The sequence below is a fragment of the Barbus barbus genome (assembly GCF_936440315.1).
Source record: "Barbus barbus genome assembly, chromosome: 12".
Lineage (NCBI taxonomy): Eukaryota > Metazoa > Chordata > Actinopteri > Cypriniformes > Cyprinidae > Barbus > Barbus barbus.
This window is the reverse complement of record NC_136740.1, coordinates 11113480-11135628: the sequence shown is the minus strand read 5'-3', so window position 1 is coordinate 11135628 and position 22149 is coordinate 11113480. Positions and strand designations below refer to the sequence as shown.

Sequence of the window (22149 nt, the reverse complement as noted above, 5' to 3'; positions counted from 1 at the left end):
TCCCTCTATCCACCTCAGACACACATGCACCCAAGCACACACACACACACACACACACACACACACAGAGGAACAGCACTGCATCAAACACACAGATAAGGAAAAAAAGGTCAAGTGTGTAATTTCTGTCTGTGCTGCCTACAATACTTACTCTCCTATCCCACTCCTATCCAAAGACAATTATAAGTAAGCTATTTCTAGGATGATTTCCACCAGATGTCTAAATACTGTGGTGGTATAAAACGTTGCTCTGATTTAACCAAAGAGACAAGGTTTAGCCGGTTAGCATGGTTCTGCTAGCTGATACTGGTAGTTGTAACTAGACCATCTGGCTGCAAAAAGCATTTTTTTCCATGATCAGCCATTCAAAAGGCATAGTGTATTTTGATAGAAAACTTAATTCTTGCAAATATTATGTGAATTGGAAAACTTGTTATAGAAGCCTCAACAGTACCCATTTCTTTTTGGCGAGCTCTAAAAAAAGCTTGAAATTAATTGAGTTTGGGTTTAGTAAAATTTTCTTTTTCTTTTTTAAAGAAATTGATCATTTTTACTTAGTAAGGATGCATTAAATTTATCAAAAGTGTCACCACATGAATAAATTACATTTTAAAATATATAAAAAATGAAAACAGTTAAGTTGTAAAAATATTTCACAATTTTACTGTTTTATTGTATTATAAATCATATAAATGCAGTCTTAGTGAGCATAAGAGACTTCTTTCAAAAAATGTTACCGACCCCAAACTTTTTAACTTTTGTCTTTCACGCCACAGTCATTAGCGTCATCATGATGTATTTTTCCTGCATCCATGGAGTTGTATTAGCATCAGTGACATTTACATCTTTTTGTGATTGGCTCAAAAAATCTAGTTGAATTGAGAACACATGAGCAACGATGGCAGATATTGTGTTCGCCTGCGTCAGCCAAGCAACTGCCATTAAAATGAATAGGAATGCTAATGGATAGCTCTCTCCATCTTTGCGCATCCCAAACACCCTGACAAAACATGGTTTAGCAAATGGATAAACTTACTTTGGTCCGATAAGGAGTAGATGGGTGAAGTGTTCAGTAAACTACTGTATATGTTAAATGTTCTTCGGTAATGCTGTGGTGCAGAATCCTAATCTAGTTATCTAAAAGCTGGCATTTTATATTACGAATATTGTTGGCTCTTTGAAAATTGCTTTTGTTCCTGTTGGATCTTTGGATCTAAAGCGTCTCCTAAATGTCAATTTAAATGCAGATATTCAGCAGCAAGACCCAAAATACACGAATGTATATGTTGGTGTGCATTTTCGCAATCAGATTTGAACAGCCTTTGCACAGTCACACACATATTTTCTCATTTGCATACTCGCACCGAAGCTCTCAATCAGACCGTCCTTCAGTATAACTCCAATATTAAATGTCACAATACTGTAATCCTCTTTCTGTTTCGCTCTCCAGCACTCTTTGTCTGTTGGTTTGTCTCTCAGCGTCCCTCTCTCTTGCCTTATCTGTTCTTTGTGATTGATGGACTTGTTGATTGCCTCAGTGGCATCATAATGATGATGGGTATAATTCTATTAAGGGTAATGATCGGTCTCTCTGCTGTGATTCCTCCATAAAGAGTTACAACTCACTCTTTCTTTCTCCTACACAGTGCTACAACCATGTCCAGGCCAGCGGGAGGCAGTGTTAATGATGTCACCCTCTTCCTGTCCACGGGGGCGGGGCCTGGGTCACCAACCTCAGTGTTCTCCGCCTCCAGCCAAGCTGATTGGGCGGCTAAAAGACTCGTATGGGTGCCTTCAGAGAAACATGGGTTTGAGGTAAGATTGATACAAAGTGTGGTTGAGCAGTGTGTTTTTTTAAATCTGTTGACGATATTTCAGAGAGTATTATGGACAATATGTTGACAAAAATAACATGTTCAGATTTTAACGCAGTTAACACACCAGCGGCTCAGTGCCGCTTCAAGTCGAACACACCAGTAGAGCTGAACACACTGGTGCACGGGTACAACTCATTGCGTGATGTAGCCTAAAGAGTGCAGTTATATGCCCTAGAATTCAAGAGATTGGGAAAAATGCCCCTGTGTGAGATTTTGTCTTATATTTATATCATATGATATAGTTAAGCAATATAACATAATCAATGAGTGCAATATCACACGAATGCTGTTTTTGTCCCAAATAGCAAGAGTGCAAATGTGATATTGATTTTATACAACAGTTCAGTAAATAAGAACATAATATTGTGTTATATTTTAGACACAGTATTGTCTGTTTTTGATCAGTTTTGCCAATGCAAATATTACCTATTAAAGCCACATCAGAAGTGTTGTGCACCTCCAGGCAATGGTTTCTGAATGAATCAGCGTTTTGAACGAATCAGGTGAACCAATTATCCAATGGGCCATTCATAAAGAGTGCAATTTACTTATTTCCCGAATGAATGAATAAATGAATAAATGAATGAATGAATTAATTAATGGCTCAATGTCTTATTCATTAAAACATTTACTGCCACCTACTGGCAGTTTTAGTTTCTTACTTAAAATCTCGTTTCCATTAAAAGACAATTTCATATTTACCTGTTAATAAAAAATCCGAAAATAAAAATAAAAACTCCATATTAATGGAAAAACTAATTAAAGGCATGGCTCGACAATAAGGACTGCCCGATGGCCCGGGGCCAGCGTGAAAGACGGTCAGGACAGTAGACGGATTTGTCACTTGCCTGATCGGGCCACTGTAGCGTCGTCGCGAAACTTTATTATTTGCATGGGTTAATTAAAACCTTGTTAATTTAAAAATTAAAGCGATTAAAAAGCATTTCCGCGTGAAAGACAACTCCACTCAGTAGTACTCGCTCGCGGGGTTCCGTTCTGTGTGAACAGCGCGCACAGACAGCCGCGTTTGAACAGGCAAATACATACAAAAGTATGTCAAAATACCCATCTTGGCAAGTAACTTTGTAGCTTTAACAATGATTAGTCTAATTTATACACTGGAGTACAGACCAACCCGACCAGTGGTTAAAATTTTTAAAAGTGGTCCATGTGACTCATAAGCTACATTCCATAGACTTTGTCACAGGAATGATTTTTGTGCCTGAATTTTTTAAAGGTTGTTAATGGCTGAAAATCTTCCCCTCCACCACTTTTAAATCTCATTTGTCGTGCTAGGTTTGGTTCTTGTGTCTTTTGTGACCACAGAGTTTAAATATTCTTCAAAATTTTAGTTCCGCTGAATAAGTAAAGGCACATCATTAGGATTTAAAACTTAATAACAGTGAGTAAATGATCACAAAATGAGCCAGATCTATTAGATGGTCAGGTTCTTGAGAAGCAGATTACAACCCATGACAGGAAGCTCTAATCTGCTGCTCACCTTTTGACCTTGTTTATGTTGTTCTCGGTCTAGTTAAAGTTTCCAATCTGAAAAGCTACTTCTGTGCAGCCCACCCACCAAACACGTGTTTGAGTCAGGGCTTTAGTGCTTTGATATGACACTATCAATAGCGCAATACACTTTTTGAGCCAGTGGTTGCCAAACGTCACCGCAATTCAAAATGAGGCCTCGTCATAAAGTGTCCCATGTTGAGAATGTGACTGACTGCCAGAGAGAACAGAGAGGGAGATCTCGGCACTTCCTGTTGGAGGTCATGATGGCGGCACTCTATACACTCTCTCTGTCTCAGTATATCTATTTCTGTTTCTCAATTCCTGACACACTCCCCCTCAGACTGTCTGCCTCCATCAAACATGAATGTATTCTCTGTTTCCTACAAAGTGACTATGCCTGTGTGAGAAAGTCAGTCAGAGTATTAAACGTCATTATCAATCTCTGCAACACTCAAACTGTGTGTGTTTATCTCACAGTGTTGTTTGAAAAAAGTCCCACTGTGCTTTGGTAACATTTCTGGCAGCGTTAAGAAAAATAAATAAGTAAATATATAAGTAATTTTTTTTGTAATTAAAAAAAAAAGTTCAATAATATAATAATCCATATAATTAAAAAAAGATAAAGTAAGACTAATATGAAAACATAAATTGTGTTTTATATAGTTTTATATTGTTTTAGTTCTATGTTTTACAATAAAATTTTTATTTTTATTGCATTACAGTATGGAGACAGTATGGAGAGAAATGTGCTTATTGTTATGAAAATAATGTAATTCTATATCATTTTACACACACACACACACACACACACACATACATATATATATATAATATATCGTGATTAATCGCATCCAAAATAAAAGTTTTTGTTTACATAATATAAGTGTGTACTGTGTATATTTATTATGAATCTATAAATACACACACGTTATGTTTATGTGATAAATATATTTTTATATGATATAATTTATGTGAATATAAATATACATGTAAATACATGTAAATATTTTCAAAATATATGCTGTATGTGTGTGTCTTTATATATGCATTATAAATATACACAACACACACATATTATGTAAACAAAAACTTTTATTTTGGATGTGATTAATCATTAATCGTTCAACAGCACTAAGATATGTGTGTGTATATATATATATATATATATATATATATATATATATATATATATATATATATATATATATAAATACTATATAATTATGTTATTTATTTGTAAATATCATAGTAGAATTTTGTACTTTATTTATTTTATGGAATATTGAATTTTTATTTATTTATTGCATAAAAGTACAGAGACATAAATATGCTTTCTTGTCATCTGAAAGTAATGTCATTTTAATATATTTAATATATATATGCAAACTTTATAAAACATTTATGTTTGTTCATTTTTCTAAACACTAAAACAGTTTATATTAATATTGCCTATTATTTACATTTAAATAACATTTGTAAATTAATATCATAGTATCATGTTGTACTTCATTTATTTCATGTGATACTGAATTTTTATTTATTTATTTATTTATTGCATTAAAGTACTGAGTCATAAATGTGCTTACTTAAAAATGTCGCTTGTTATTTAATTGGGGTGAAATATGATGTAAACATTTTTGTAAGCCAACATCGGACATTTGACAGTGATCGTGACTTTAATAAAGGATGGTGACACAGCAGTGACACATCAGCTGCAAATGTGGAGTTGATAACACATGTTCCATGAAAGACATTTTACAAAGAGCACATTCACGTAGTCTCTCATCATCCTTTATTTTTCTGGCTGTGTTTCCTTTGGTCAGTCTGCAAGTGTGCGCGAGGAGCGGGGCGACGAGGTGGAGGTGGAGCTAACAGACAGTGGGAAGAAGCTGACGCTTTCGAGGGAGGAGCTCCAGCGGATGAACCCGCCCCGATTCAGTAAAGTTGAAGACATGGCCGATCTCACGTGCCTCAATGAGGCCTCTGTCTTACACAACCTACGAGAGAGATACTATTCAGGACTCATATATGTGAGTGTTTCCCTTTAGTCAGAATTGTTTCCCACGTGTGTTTAGCAATCATACAGTCCTGACACATGCCTGCCACTGTGCCCTGCCATCACATGAGTGTGTGTGGGTATGTGTGTATGAGTAAGCGAGAAGGATAGTGTTACACAGACAGATACACACGCGTGTGTTTGTTCATCACAGGCTCACATTTCAAATTTCTGCTCAGGTTTCATGCTGAACGCAGCCAAGAAAGTACAAACACACATGCACAGATGCACTCATGCACACACAAGATCAAGTGCCCTTATTCATAACGCATCTGTCTAAAGAGTCACTTGAGCCCAGTGTTTATTTCACCAGACTTGGTACAGTAATCAAATTTAAATGAGTGCATAAGATCATGTTGATTTGGAAGTTTCACATTTCAGTGTTTGTGGATGTATGTAATATTCAGAACAGGAATCATATTTCTGATCATCGTGAACAGTGGCAAACATGCCTCTTTTGACTATCAGCATCTTCACAGCTCATTCTGACCAACAAATTGTTGCTGGGTTTACATCCAACTTTTTTATAAGGTTTTGAAATTAGCGCTTAAAAAAATGGAATGGAAATAATCAATGTGTATAAACTGTGTATAAAAGTTTCCATGCTTGGATGAGCAAGGACAGTTTGACATGCTGTTTTTGTTAAATGTTAGTATATACTGTACAATTAATATATAACAATGTTTAAATATTTGATTCAGTTTTTTCTATAATGTCAATTGTCAACTAAAATGTTATCTCTAAAATTATATGGTGTTTTAGTAAAATTCACTAAAACAATATGGTAAATGTATTAGTATAATTGTTATTGTTATTATTATTATTTTAAGTAACATAACTGCAAAAATAGGTTCTGCTTATGAATATCTAATTTACTTACAACTAAGTGCCTCAAAAAAACTAGGGCAAAAAAACCATGATATGGCCTTGTTTAATTATCATAATGTATTTATTTAAATAAATATGTTTGCCAGCAAAGGAGAAGCTTTAACCCTTTGATTTTCCACCAAAATAAAATATCAATCAAAGCTTAAAAATAAGAAAATGAAGACACAAATATTATTATTGTAATTTTACAGTTGTACTGTAAAACTAAATTCTTCTTCTTATTATTATTTTCTTAAACACTATTTTTTATTTTACACTGAGATCTTTTTTTAAAGTGTGAAGTCTTCTAGTATTTCATATTTTATTTAATATTTAATTTAGTAACAAGAATAAAAATAACAATAACAATCGTCACATTGATTTATAATCACACATTTTTGCGTAAATTGTGCAACCATTTTGTCTAATATTTAATTTAATAATAATAATAATTATAACAGTCGTCACATTGATTTATATTCACACATTTTTGCATAAATTGGGCAACCCTACAAACTTGCACATCAAACCTAGAGCTCTTCAAAAAATCTTGCCACCTCATAATTCCTCCTTAAAATCGTTTATTGTACCAGCCTACACAAAATGCGCTTTGGACTGATAAAAACCGGAGCATTCTGACTTCAGGAAGCTGGGTGAAGGCAGCCAATCAGATTTGAGCTTCTGATTTTTGCAAGTACTGTAACTGCTAGTTTTGTGGGCTGTGGGCAGTCTGTGGGTGGTCTGTCTGGGCAGCTCTGCCAAAAATAGTTTCTACATATACAACATGATTATTTCCATCTGTTCTTGTGTTTGTGTGTGATGCCTGACAGACATACTCCGGCCTGTTTTGTGTGGTGATCAACCCCTATAAGAACCTGCCTGTCTATACAGAAGCCATCATAGAGATGTATCGTGGGAAGAAACGGCACGAGATGCCTCCACATATCTACGCCATATCGGAGGCAGCCTACAGGAGCATGCTGCAAGGTACCATGGCAACCAGCTAACCTGCTTCAATTTATGTGAATTTATTCATACACCTCTGCATCACAATATTTAGACAGAAGAGCCAGCTTCATGTTGCTGCATGAAGATTGAATTCTTTCACATACTTAGTAGTAACAGTGTGAAACCCCAGGCATGACTGAGACACTAAGATTTGGCATTTTCACCCTGTATCCTGCTTTTCAGGGTGTGCCTGTGGTTAATAAACTGGCCCGACCGGTGTGTGTGTGTGTGTATGTTTTCAGGAAAAAAGAGCCATGCCGATTATGCCATGGGTCTTAACTAATTTCTTATAAATGATATAATGTTAAAGGGATAGTTCACCCAAAAATGAAAATTCTGTCAATTATTACTCACCCTCATGTCGTTCCAAACCTGTAAGACCTTTGTTCATCTTCGGAACACAAATTAATATGTTTTTGATGAATTCCGAGAGCTCTCTGACCTTCCCATAGACAGCAAAGGTACTACCTCGATCAAAGCTCAAAAACATAGCAAGGACATCGTTAAAATAAAATCAGTTGTTCAACTGCAATTTTACGAAGCTACAAGAATACTTTTTGTGCGCAAAGAAAACAAAAATAACGACTTTATTTAACAATTCGTCTCCTCCGCGTCACCCTGGCGCCATTTAGGAGAATATTCCACAAAAAGTATTCTCGTAGCTTTGTAAAATTGCCACTTATGTCACATGGATTATTTTAAGGATGTCCTTGCTACGTTTCTGGACCTTGATCGAGGTAGTATCCTTGCTGTATATGGGAGGGTCAGAGAGCTCTCGGAATTCATCAAAAATATCTGAATGAAGATGAACGAAGGTCTTACGGGTTTGGAACGACATGAAGGTGAGTAATTAATGACAGAATTAAAATTTTGGGGTTAACTCTCCCTTTAATTTAGTTTTTTAACTGTCAGAAAGATTTACTGTTCTGATTTCTTTTTCAATCTTTGTTAAACACTTTGAGATAGAAAATGTGCAGTTTACCACACGAATCTACAGAAAATGCACTGGAAGACAATTTATTAACATTAATTATCAATTTAATTAGTTAATGAATGAACTAGTCTTGAAGGTACAGGTTTGATGTAGAGCTGGTGCACTGTAGGTCTGTTCTGATTGGGTTGTGCACAGCAGAGAAAAATGCTAAGTGCAAATAGTTGAAGTGCAGCAAACCATATAATCATGCATAGTTAAAATAGCAAAATAGGAGAAAATTTTGCAAATAGCAAATTTGGTATTATTGTATTTTAGCTTTATTTCAATTACCGACATGTTTAATAGTTTTAGTTTACAACAACAAAAACAGCAATAAATAAATAAATAAAATAAAATGTGTTGGGGCGCCAATGCCCAACATGTCCTGAAGCAAAAACCGGTTCAAAATCAGCAAATTAGATGCTCTCAGTATTATATTATATATTATATTTGTCTGTGTCATTAGAGTTACTTTCAGTGTACTACCTTAGAATCCTTATAATTAAGTTATTATTTCCGCAGTGTGTATTTACACTAAGTGCAAATAGCCTGCCATGTTGGCAGAAGCTATTTACACTAACTCTGCGCTCCAACGTGTGATTGGGTTAGTAAACACTAAACAGGATGCTCATTCATCATTAGTTTCTGTGGTGTGGATGGTAAGGCACATGGTTTTTGACGCGATCGACCCGAGTTCGAGCCCACCTTTTGCCAAACTTTTTTTCTCCCTTTTCAAATCTCATATCGCATCAGAAAGGCATTTATTTTCAATAAAATGAAGGAAATAATCAAAAAGTTGAAAATAAAAGTATTATTGTCCCAATAAGGTGGCATCCATTCAATGATTTGAATTAAAACTAGAATTTACACTCAGTACGTTATTATTTTGTACTGTTTTATGATGTACTACAATACTGAGGTGCAGATAATTGCCACTATTTGCAATAAGTAAGTGTAAATAAAATCTATAGCTATTTGCACTATGTAAATAGCATATCACAAAAAAATACTGCTATTTTCACTTGGTGTTAATAGAATCCATTGCTATTTGCACTTAGGGTAAATAGTATCTATCACTAAGAAAATAAGCTATTTGCACTTAGTGTATTATATTTTACACATAGTGCAAATAGCCGCTGCCTATTATTTCTGAGCATGTTCATTACATAAGTTCATCTGTTTCTTCTCAAATAACACATTTTTCATATTCACAGTTACAAAATTCACTTAATTAAAAGTCACTGTAATTGTTGATTTGTTATGCTAATGTCCCTCTTCATGTGTGTTGTTTTCCTCACACAGACAGAGAAGATCAGGCCATCCTGTGCACGTGAGTTTCCACTGGCTGTGACCGCTACATATTTGACTTTGACTACATATTTCAGTAGAAAGTTCAGAAAATATGCTTTTTAAAACATATGATTTCTAATGATTTGAAATCAATCAACACTTAGCTGAACATTTAATGTGAAGAAGTTGGACAGTTTTGCAGCATAAGGAGAGATGCTTTTTGACCCAGAAAATCTAAACATGTTTTTTCCATCATTATTTTCTTTCCCTTTAATATATATATATGTGTGTGTGTGTGTGTGTGTGTGTTCAGAGGGGAATCTGGTGCAGGAAAGACTGAGAACACAAAAAAAGTGATTCAGTATCTGGCACATGTGGCATCCTCACACAAGTCTGGCACTCTGGGTCGTTCCAAAGACAGCGCCCTACAGGTAAGGTGTCAGGATCTTGGACCTGTTTTTGTTGTGTTTTGCTCCCCATGTGTTCTGTGACCCAGTTTCTCCCTCATGTTGATTGTTAATTTGATCCCAGGTGTGTCTCCTTAGGTCTCTCGTTATCCTGTGTTTATAAGCCCCAGTCCTTTCAGTTAGTTTTGTCGGTCGTTGAATTGTCATCCCTGTCCGTGATGTGTTTCCTGTGCCTCCCATGCTCCTAGTTGGATTAAAGATTCTCGTGTTTGTGAATTCCTCGTCTCCTGGTCTCCGTGTCTTCGTGCTCCCGGGCAGAGTTGTAACAGAACGACCGACCCCATACCGAAGACGAGTTCACCGCTCAGGATGCTTGAGCTTGTGCCCGTCGTTTGCGGGGGTTCACGCCGCCGTTCGCGGCTCGCCCCTGCCCGTTCTGCGTGGGCTGTTGGGCTGCCTGTCGCGGCTTACCCAGGCCACCCGTTTTGGGGAGAACGGGTCGCCATTCGCCGCTCGCCCTTACCCACCGCCCAAAAGAAATTCGTCCCGCCTGAGACGGCGATGAATGTTCCGCCCGCGGCGAGGAGGATTCCGCCGCAAGGGGCGATGAACGTTGCGCCGTCCGCGCTGAAGAGGATCCCGCCGCCTATAACGGTTCACCCCGAACCACCGAGGAAGGAAAGACAGGTGCCGGTAGGGATTTTGATTGAGTTTGAGGGCATGTCAGTCCCTCCAGTGCCTGCTCCTCGCCAGTGCCATCCAGTGCCAGCTCCTCGCCAGTGCCATCCAGTGCCTGCTCCTCGTCTGTGCCCTCCTATCCCTGCACCTCGCAAGAGGGTCCCGTCCAGCCCTCCTGAGTTCCCGCTGGTTCCGCCCAGCCCTCCTGAGTTCCCGCTGGTTCCGCCCAGCCGTCCTGAAGTCCCGCTGGTTCTGCCCAGCCGTCCTGAAGTCCCGCTGGTTCCGCCCAGCCGTCCTGAAGTCCCGCTGGTTCCGCCCAGCCGTCCTGAAGTCCCGCTGGCTCCGCCCAGCCGTCCTGAAGTCCCGCTGGTCCCGCCCAGCTCTCCTGCGTCTCCACTGGTCCCGTCCAGCTCAGCTCTTCCCGAGCGCCCCCCAGTGCCGGCTCCACGCACGTGCCCTCCCGTGCCGGCTCCTCGCACGTGCCCTCCCGTGCCGGCTCCACGCACGTGCCCTCCTGCGTTTCCGCTGGTTCCATCCAGCCCCGCGCTTCCAGAGCGCCCCCAAGTGTCCGCGCTTCCCGAGCGCCCCCCAGTGCCGGCTCCTCGCACGTGCCCTCCAGTGCCGGCTCCACGCACGTGCCCTCCAGTGCCGGCTCCACGCACGTGCCCTCCAGTGCCGGCTCCACGCACGTGCCCTCCAGTGCCTGCTCCTCGAAGATCCCCACCCTCCCACCCACTCCTGCCTCCTCCACCGCTGTCGTCTGGCAGCCCCCCCCGCTCGCCCTCAGCCCTCTATCGGTACGGTGCGAGCCCCGTGGGTCTGCCATCCTCCAGCGTTGCCGGGGCTGGAGTATCCCTTACCTCCGCCTCCAGCCTCCGAGGCCCGGACTCTGCCTCGGTCCGTAGACCCAGTGGCTCCACCTCGGCTCCTAGCTCCCTCGCCTCCACCGTCACTCCTCGATCCACCAGCTCCACCGGGCTCCCTCGTCCCTCCGGCTCCGCCTTGGTCGGGCGTCGACCCGCCATCGCCTCTGGACTCCTCTCCTCTGGCTGCGCCTCGTCGCTCCGTCCCACCGGCTCCGTTGGGCTCCTTCCTCCCTCCAGCTCCACCTTGGTCCTCAGTCGCTCCGGCTCCGCCGCGGATCTCCGGGTCTCCGCCTCCACCTCGGTCACCAGAGCCCTCGGCTCCACCCTGTCCCCCCGGATCCTCGGCATCCCCCTGGCTCGTTGGCTCTCCGTCTCCGCCTCGGGCTCCTCCACCACCTGCTCCGCCGCCGTTGGTCGGCCCCCTGGAGTCGGCGGCCATCCCTCCTCCATGGCTCCTCCCTCCGTCGGCTCCACCTTGGGCCATTTTCACGGCTGTGGCCTGGGTCCAGCTGAGCGCCTCCTGCTCCGGATCCCTCCTGTCTCTTCCCTGGCTCCTCCCTCCTTCGTCACCGCCTTGGCCTCTGTCTGCCGGCCCCCTCCCGGGTATCCGCCCTCCTCCTGAGCCGCCTCCCAAGTTCCCACCCGCCCCTCCCCTTTGGATGTTTCTATGGTGCGAGGACGCACCTTCCGGGAGGGGGGCGATATGTCAGGATCTTGGACCTGTTTTTGTTGTGTTTTGCTCCCCATGTGTTCTGTGACCCAGTTTCTCCCTCATGTTGATTGTTAATTTGATCCCAGGTGTGTCTCCTTAGGTCTCTCGTTATCCTGTGTTTATAAGCCCCAGTCCTTTCAGTTAGTTTTGTCGGTCGTTGAATTGTCATCCCTGTCCGTGATGTGTTTCCTGTGCCTCCCATGCTCCTAGTTGGATTAAAGATTCTCGTGTTTGTGAATTCCTCGTCTCCTGGTCTCCGTGTCTTCGTGCTCCCGGGCAGAGTTGTAACATAAGGATGGGGAGTTATAAGGGAGAGAAAAAGCAGCTATTTCTACTTTCTGCTTTTCTAACAAGTCAGCACATGCTTGCCTTGCAATTTTATTGTTTATTCATTTTTTCTGCTGCCTAGTTCTCCAATAACTCTGTTCAGCAATAAGAATAAATGATACATAATGCAATAATACAATAATAATTACAAAAATATTACAAAATCTTCTGCAGATCCAGTATTTGTACTCGACTTGCCAATATATTCACCAATAAAAATTCTGTTGGTTATATTTTTTATCAACATTTTTATTAAATCTGCAAAAAAATATTTTTCATTAAATGTTAAGTTTTATATATTATGAAAATTCTGGCCAATAACGAATGCTGATGATAATTCGTTCTGTTGCTGATAAATTGTTTCTGTTGCTGATAACCAAAAAATGGCATATAATAAAATTAAAATTATACTATTTTGTGGAAATCAAAATTTATATAAAAAAAAGGTCAAATAAAAATAACATCAGTTGTTTTAAATATTGTTAATAATGTCAGCTGGAACGCTTCATCTAAAGCTTTCACACTTGCCACAGCTTATTGTTAACTCTTGAATTATAAAGCTGTAAATGTTGGTGTATCTGTGGGCTATATGCAGCTTTTCGCTAATATTTCAATTTTCGCTCTTCTTGGTTGCTTTTCTCTCCCTGTCTCCTCTCTTTCCTGGGTCCTGCTGTGTCTTTCTGCTCTTCTTTTTTTTCTCTTTCTCTTTGTCCTCTGCTCTGCACTGAAGATGGATGGTACGCGCTCTCTGGGTCATGGCAGTAGCGCTGTGAACAGGGTGAGTGGGGGCTTTTCTCTTCATGACTGACACATCCGGCTAACAGGAAGGAGTTCTAATTCATGTCCTGTCACTTTAACCTCATAATGTGTGATATGTCTAATTAATGTGTGTGGATTTATTGGTTTTGTTTTTATGTTTTTGCTCATCAATATGTTATATTTTTTTTGTCCCCTGTTTGTCTCCTGTTCACTTGTTCAACCACCCCATCTCTCTCTTTTTTTGTGGACTCTTAACAGACTGTGCAGTATGTGAGTATGGTTGCTCTAATGCTTCCACTATGGGCCTGTAGGGGGCAATGTATGCATATTAAAGCTTTGCTATGGTATTTGTTTTTACCTATATGGACCATACTGGTCTATATGGGTAAGAGCGAAACCTCAGAGATTATCTAGCCTGTAAATAATTGTTTTGGTTTGTTTTGTTTTTATCTAAAGGCTGTGGCGGAGCTGCAATTGTATGAATTTGTACTTTCAGCTGTGTGAGTGTGTGCGTGTGCTTCTGACCTAGCTTTAATTTAGGACAACTTTAATGGAAAATGTTTCCAGATGTTAGCTATCTCTTATTTTTATTTTCATTTATTTCCTTTTTATCGTACACAATTTTCTTTTAGGGTTTGTTTTAGGACAGTGGATCTTAATTTTTACCCTAGTTTTCGGCAACAAATCGTTGCAAAGCAGCTCTACAGGAAATTAAGTTTCCACAATATATTTATTTATTGTAGAACCTTAATATATTTAACTTATGGCAAAATTAGGTAATTCTGTATGTTGACTGAGCGTTGGCATCCTCAGAGGTCCTCTGAGGGGTTGGCATCATCTTTTCTCAGGTGTTCGGTCATCTCAGATCATTTAAGTGTTGGATCCAGACTGAAGCTTCTGGCAGAAACAGAGAAACAAATAGAGACATAATTAGCGTAGCTGCTGTTCCATCTAAGCAAAAATGATTTGTTCAACCCAAGCTAAAGAATAATAATAATGTACATTTGATCAGATATAACTGCAGAACAAGATTATAAGATGCATTATGTGAATGCTTGGCTAAAGAGAAGTGTTTTTGCTGTAATGTTGGAAATATTCCTGCACTAACATGCTGTTCTTCCTGTCCTGTGTCTAGGGGGAACTGGAGAGACAGTTACTGCAAGCAAACCCCATTCTTGAGGCCTTCGGCAATGCCAAAACCGTTAAAAATGACAACTCTTCCAGATTTGTAAGCCCTGCAACGGCACACCCAACCATCATCACTTGAACATAGATATTAATCTTGATGTTTTGATCTGTTCTAACATGTTTTTATATTTGTTTTAGGGCAAATTCATCAGAATCAATTTTGATGTTGCTGGATATATTGTTGGTGCTAATATTGAGACCTGTATCCTTCATACATCCACTAAAAATCGCCTTAACACCAGTTGATGAAAAGTAATGTAAAGTTATAGAATCTTTGATTGCAGATACTGTTTTATATTTTATGTTATGCAATGACATTCAGAAATTTGGGCCGCTTTACCTCGTTCAATAAATGATAGCCTATAATGTACAGTATATAAACAAGGTTTTTATTGGTGCATTTTTCTTTAACCCGCACGTGTATCAGATTTGCTGGAGAAGTCTCGAGCCATTCGTCAGGCTAAAGACGAGCGAACCTTCCATTTCTTCTACCAGCTCCTCTCTGGAGCTTCTGAGGCCATGAGAAGTCAGTATATCACAAACACACACATAGCACAGCTGTACAATATAAAGGTTTTTATTCTCTTTAATGGAACATTATCATTATTTATTCACTCTTTCTGTAGAGGAGCTTCTGCTGGGCAGTGCGGATCAGTACCGCTTCCTCTGTGGGGGGTCACTTCCTGTTCAGGGTCAGAATGATTCAGAAAACTTTACTCAGACAATGGACTCAGTGACTATCATGGGCTTCACCCAGGAAGAATCCACATGTAAGAGAGGAGCTTCTCAAATAGATGGAGAAGAAAACATCTACAAGATTTAACGTGTGCTTGACCATTGAACAAAAAGAAGTGATTTTCCATCCTTCTGTCCATTTTCAGCTATGTTAAAGGTGATCTCTGCAGTGCTGCAGTTTGGGAACATCACGTTTCATAAAGAGAAGAACACAGATCAGGCCTCAATGCCGGATGACACAGCAGCGCAGAAACTCTGCCACTTGCTGGGCATTGGTGTAGTGGAGTTCAGCCGAGCCATTCTCACTCCCCGCATCAAAGTGGGCCGCGAGTATGTCCAGAAGGCCCAGACCAAGCAGCAGGTGTGTGTGGCTTCATGAAGTGCTTTGAAATACTACAGATGGAAATTTCAACTACAAATACAGAAAGGAACCTTTTTTTATAACACTGCAATGTTATCTAGCATTTAATGCGAAATTAACCTACAGAAGGTGTCAAAGCATCAAACAAAATGTGTATTACAGCTTTTGTCTGAAGCAGCTATGAACAGCATCACACATCAACACATTTTGATAGTAGCAGCTCCGCCTACAGCGAAATCTAATTGGTCCAAAGTTTGGTGTCAGTAAGACTTTTATTTTTATATTCCGTATTGACCCGAATATAAAAACAACCCTGATTATAAGACGATCCCCCTTCTTCCAGATGTACCTTTTGGAAAAAGGCTTTTTGAAAACCAAATCTTGTGTTTTACTGAGGGGGGAAAAAAACAACCTTTTTTTCTAAAATAATTTTCATATTGCATATTTTTCCTATTTTAATTTTTGTTTTGAAAGTATGGTAAATACTGTTAAAATGTACCAACAATCACATTTAAAAATATTCACTTTTTGATATAAACCCATCTGAATTACTGTATATAACATTTTGTCTATCCATCTCATAGTAGCCTACCAAAATTTTATCAACAGTAGAAATCTTTTTGTAGTCTTCAAATCTGGGTACTGTTTTACGTTTTAAAAGAGGAAGTTTTTGGTTCCATCAGGCTAACATGACAGTCACGACTCCACCGTAAGCTTTTCTTTTTCTTTTGTTTTCACTCGCGATCTTTACAACACACATTACGTATTTCATGGCACGCTCATTTTATGCGTATTTTGCGCCACATGTTGTGGGTGTATTATTGACATGTCAAAATCTAGACCCTGAATATAAGACAACCGCGTTTTTTCAGATGAATTTCCAAGAAATAAACATCGTCTCATATTCGGGTCAATATGGTATTAATACTTTTTTCAGTAAGAATGCATCAGATTGTTCGAAAGTGACAGTAAAGACATTTATAATGTTACAAAAGATTTCTGTTTTGAATAAATGCTGCTCTTTTGAACTTTCTATTCATCAAAGATCCTTGAAAAAAATAAATATATGTCACGTGCTGTGTTGAAAGAACATGCACGAAGATAAAAATGATGGCAAACAGTATTTAATAAATCCACATAAATGTAATTTACACAAGGAAGGATTGAAATACACATCGATGAGACCCGACAAACTACAAACTGAACAGACAGGAACAAAAATACACATATCAAACGAGGATAATTAACTAGACACAGGTGAACAGAATGACCCAATCAAGGAGAGACAGAAACTAGGTCAAGGGACACATGGGATGAATGAAAACAAACTTAAAATCCAAGTGATCGTGACAATATTAAGCAGCACAACAATTTTAATCATTTATAATGATTAGAAATGTTTCTTGAAAGGCAAATCAGCAAATTAGGATGATTTCTGAAGGATCATGTGTCTGTGAAGACTGGAGTAATGCCAAAAATTCAGCTATGCCATCAAAGGAATAAATTACTTTTTAAAATAAATAATAAATCAAAGAAATGCAGCCTTGGTGAAAATAAATTAAAAAACAAATACAATTACTTTCACTTCAACAATGCTGTACAATAGAAACATACATTTTTATGTTTTTGTTCATTTCTGTATGCGTGTTTAGGCTGATTTTGCAGTGGAGGCTCTGGCGAAGGCCACATATGAGCGTCTGTTCCGCTGGTTGGTGCACCGGATCAACAGAGCCCTGGACCGCAGACAGCGCCAGGGGGCCTCGTTCATTGGGATCCTGGACATCGCTGGATTTGAGATCTTCCAGGTGAGCGAGTTCTGAGAGTCTTAATGATTGGTTATTACTCAGCTGATAAATATTAATCTTTCTCTTTGTCTGTCTCTCTCAACAGCTGAACTCATTCGAGCAGTTATGTATCAACTACACTAACGAGAAACTACAGCAGCTGTTCAATCACACCATGTTTGTACTGGAGCAAGAGGAGTACCAGCGAGAGGGCATCGAGTGGAACTTCATCGACTTCGGTCTGGATCTTCAGCCCTGTATCGACCTCATTGAGAGACCGGTCAGTGTGTGTGTAGATCTTAATTCACATAATAAATAACCATCTGACGTGCCACCTGATTTCACATGCAGTGTCTTTATAGTGTTTCTGACTGGTTTGCTCCACAGGCTCATCCTCCAGGCGTCCTGGCATTGTTGGATGAGGAGTGTTGGTTTCCGAGGGCAACTGATCGCTCATTTGTGGACAAGCTGTCAGCTGAGCAGGGTTCACACCCAAAGTTCATGCGGCCACGGCAGCTTAAAGAAGAGGCCGACTTCTCCATTGTACACTATGCTGGCAAGGTCAGATTTATTTTTTTTACCACAGTGTATTCTCCATTTCTCGTTTTTCTAGTCAACATGAAGTTATAATACTTTCTTACTCTGCCAGGTGGACTATAAAGCAGATGAGTGGCTGATAAAGAACATGGATCCATTGAATGATAACGTTGCATCTCTCCTGCATCAGTCATCTGATCCCTTCATTTCTGAACTGTGGAGGGAGGGTGAGTGAAATTATATTAAATTAAATTAAATTTAAACCTTCAAACCTTTAAGCGGCTTAATTACAGCCTTAAAGTTTTTAGTACAATCAAAATGATGGTATATATCTGTGTTATTTATTAATAAATAGTTAATGCAATTTTTTAAAACTCTATTACTAATGTTTAAAGCAAAAACAAACAAATAAACAAATAATAATAGTGTTTTTGTTGTTGTTGGTATTATTATTAATTTCATTAATGGCAGAAGGAAATAATTAATAATAATAATAATAATTATTATTATTATTACTACTATTTCCCCAAATTTCACATTCAGAAGCAAGAAAACTACTACTACTCATAATAAAAGTAATCGTTTGTTTGTTTAAACGAATAACAAATAAATATAAATGTTATTAGTATTAATATTAACAACAACAACATTAAATAAATTAATTGCTTGATCCATTTTATGGTGTCCTTGTTACAGTGTAATTATACTATATTATCTTAATTATATAGTTAGTTATTTATATTATATATGTACTGAGTAATATTAATTAACTACATGTACTTATATATGGTTAGGGTTATGGATTAGGGTTTGCCTTAGGGTTACTTGCATGTAATTATTTGTTATTATAATAGTAAGTACATGTAACATGTAACAAGGACACCTTGAAATAAAGTGTTACCCAAACTGTAAAACGGCTTAATTACAGCCTTAAAGTTTTCAGTTCAATCAAAGGTATGATATATAATTGTTTTATTAATAAATGTTTGATGATGCCGTATTAATAATTCATTTTTCATTCTATTACTAAAATGTAATATTGTAATCTATAAAAGACTAACGCTTTGCTTTGTCTTCTCTTCTCTTCTTTTTTCTGCTCTGCTCTCCTCTCAGATATTCAAACTCTTCCTCGCGTGTACTTTTTTGACTCTTATGCCACACTGCAAACCAATGGCAATGACAGCAGTAGGTTTTTCTGCTCTTCTTCTTTTAATCTCTCCATCAGTTCATCTAAATGTTGATTAACATTTCCCTCTTTCTTTCATCTCTCTTTCATAGCATCAGATTGTGATGTGATGTGTGGGTTGCTGTTTTGCACTGTAGTTTTGTAGAATGTGTAGTTTGTTTTTCATGGGTTGCTATAGAGCTTGTTCTAGTTAGTTTAGTTTAGTTAAGTTTAACATTAGATGGTTGTGATCTGCTTGTCTCTAGTTTATTCTTCATAAAGAATCTTTCTTAATGTTGTTTACATGTTGTTTGGGAACATTTTTAAAGTCTCAGAACAACACATTCATACTAAGAATTCTACCAGAACAGAAAAAAAATAATTTTTGGTTCTTGTACGGTATGTATGTTTTAATAGCACTAATATAGAGCCACATTGCTGTCTGAACATTCCATACACGTTCATTTTATATATGATATATATATATGTATTGTGCTTGTCAGTGGAGAGGATTGTGGGTCTGGATCAGGTGTCATCTGGTGAGAGCAGTGGACCGGTGAGTTTTGGGGCTGCTGGGCTGAAGACGAAGAAGGGCATGTTTCGCACGGTGGGACAGCTCTACAAAGAGTCCCTCACTAAACTGATGGCCACCCTCCGCAACACCAACCCCAACTTCCTGCGCTGCATCATCCCTAACCATGAGAAAAGGGTAAAAAAAAGGCAAAGATTTGTATAGAATTTTAATAGAAATGGAAAAATTACCATGGTACTTCTCTTTACTCAATAAGAACTTAACTTCTTAACATTTGAATTTTTTTAAAGTTTCTTTTTGAGAGTTTCACATATAGTTAGGGGTGTAACATATGGTCTCGGAACAGAAGGAGGAAAAAAAAACTAAACAAATGGCTTTTTCTTTAAATAAATTCAGTTGAAATTAAAATTTTCTTAGGGATAAATTTCTACCTCAGCTTTTGCTCTAAACTATAGGGCCCCTTTTACATTACTATAAGGTTACAATTAACAACAGTGCCCAAACTTTAATTGAATCACTATTTATTTGTAACTATAATAATCAACACTCAAATAAAAAATTTGTATGCAAATATGTAAATTTCACATAATGCAACTTCTAAATGATACAATTTGCATTTGTTATTGAAATATAAACATTTACACAGTAGCTGTCATAACTTGTTTAATAAAATATTTATTTAAACATACATAAAATAATTAAGACATAACTAACAGGTAAAGTAAATATAAGTATACAGTCTAATATTTCTCAAAATGCTCTTCTCCAGGCTTAATTTCTCTAGCAAATAACTAGTTGTAGACACTGATATGCTATGTGACATTTTGTTTACAAGCTGTTTTAATGACGTCTTTCCGCAATGGAAACACTGATTGAGCGATTAAGTGAGGCATGATTTGTTCATTCATGTTTATTTTGCGTTAAAACCAATAGTAAATGTTATGCATGCTCATATAGATTATATTTGCTGTCATTGACACTCTGCCATTACTGTCAATGTTAAATAATTTTTTAGCAAATCTCACTGTACATTGTGCAGCATTTAAAATAACTGTTTTTAATGTTTTATTTTTGATTTATTTAGACTATAAACCTGTATTGAATTTAATATTGGTAATTTCATCGTTTTAATATTGGAGCATCCCTAATTGTTTGTTCTTTAAATTGTCACAGGCAGGGAAGTTGAGTCCTCATTTGGTTCTGGATCAGCTAAAGTGTAATGGGGTGCTGGAGGGAATCAGGATCTGCAGACAGGGCTTCCCGAACCGCATCCCATTCCAGGAGTTCAGACAGAGGTATGTGTATTCTACTAAACCATATTTTGAGAAAAAAACTGTACCCAGAAGTGAGCTAAATCAGTCAAAACCTCCTTTTGGGGACACCTTTATTTGTTAAAACAGTATAACATTAAGAAAAATAAACTTTTATTTAAATCGTAAAAATGCAGTTTTGTGTTAGGGTTAAAGTTAGGTTATTCATAACTAGTTGTATGTCAAAACAATAGAGGTCTATGGAATGTCTCCATTTACATTAGTAAAGCAAGTAAACGTGTGTGTATAGGTATAGCTTGCATAAATAAAAAATCTTATATCGTCTTGTTCTTCTGTCTCAGGTATGAGATCTTGACTCCAAATGCCATTCCTCGAACCTTTATGGATGGCAAACAGGCGTGTGAGCTAATGGTAAGTGATGCCATTCAAACTTAAAACTTTTTTGAGTTCACAATATTGATTTGATAAAGGATACTCTAGAATTTCTGATCAATAAATGTGAACAGCACAAATGCTTTAGGATCAATGGTGTTCAAGTGTTTTATTCAGATCTCTGATTGGTATTCTGGAGTTACTCAGTACATGTTGTTGATTATGCATTGTTACTTTACTTACAGATCAGTGCTTTGGAGCTGGACAAGAACCTTTTCCGGGTGGGACAGAGTAAGGTGTTCTTCCGGGCGGGAGTTTTGGCTCACCTGGAGGAAGAACGAGACTTGAAGATCACTGACACTATCATCCACTTCCAGAGCGTGGCCCGTGGATATCTTGCTAGGAGGTAAGCATCTGCGTGTGTGTGTGTTTGTGGTAGGTTGGTGGTGTGTAATATATGTATGCATGCATATTAACTGACCTGTTCTTTCAGGGCGTTCCATAAGAAGCAGCAGCAGCTCAGTGCTCTGCGTGTGATGCAGAGGAACTGTGCTGCGTACCTGAAGCTCCGAAACTGGCAGTGGTGGAGACTCTTCACCAAGGTAACACACAACACTACATAATCATTTTATATAAAAAAAATTAAGTAGGGCTAATAATTAATTTTAAGGTAATGCATTTAGTTTAAATGTAGTTAAAGCTAACATGGAAACACAAATAGTATGGAAATTTTGTATCAATATATAATGTAATGAAGTAGTAATATACTCTCTTACTGTATACTTACACATACAAAGGTTTGACATCGATAGGATTTTTTAAGGTTTTTGAAGCAAGTCTCTTATGTACTCAAAGGCTGCATTTATTTG

The 22149-nt window shown here is 38.5% G+C and overlaps 1 protein-coding gene across 1 annotated transcript in view; it reads left to right on the top strand.

Moving 5' to 3' along the window:
* LOC306878067 (uncharacterized protein) overlaps positions 1-22149 on the top strand; it is a 40130-nt gene that overhangs the window by 3550 nt on the left and 14431 nt on the right. The window contains exons 2-22 of the mRNA XM_079430163.1: positions 1647-1815; positions 5216-5422; positions 7146-7302; positions 9599-9626; positions 9900-10017; positions 13307-13354; positions 14471-14563; positions 14662-14725; positions 14951-15049; positions 15150-15293; positions 15405-15619; positions 17272-17424; positions 17510-17683; positions 17791-17964; positions 18053-18167; positions 19054-19125; positions 19609-19814; positions 20811-20932; positions 21250-21319; positions 21526-21686; positions 21774-21882. Of these exons, the coding sequence (XP_079286289.1) occupies positions 1657-1815; positions 5216-5422; positions 7146-7302; positions 9599-9626; positions 9900-10017; positions 13307-13354; positions 14471-14563; positions 14662-14725; positions 14951-15049; positions 15150-15293; positions 15405-15619; positions 17272-17424; positions 17510-17683; positions 17791-17964; positions 18053-18167; positions 19054-19125; positions 19609-19814; positions 20811-20932; positions 21250-21319; positions 21526-21686; positions 21774-21882 (2688 nt within the window). The 5' untranslated portion in view covers positions 1647-1656. The remainder of the gene's footprint in view (positions 1-1646; positions 1816-5215; positions 5423-7145; positions 7303-9598; positions 9627-9899; positions 10018-13306; positions 13355-14470; positions 14564-14661; positions 14726-14950; positions 15050-15149; positions 15294-15404; positions 15620-17271; positions 17425-17509; positions 17684-17790; positions 17965-18052; positions 18168-19053; positions 19126-19608; positions 19815-20810; positions 20933-21249; positions 21320-21525; positions 21687-21773; positions 21883-22149) is intronic.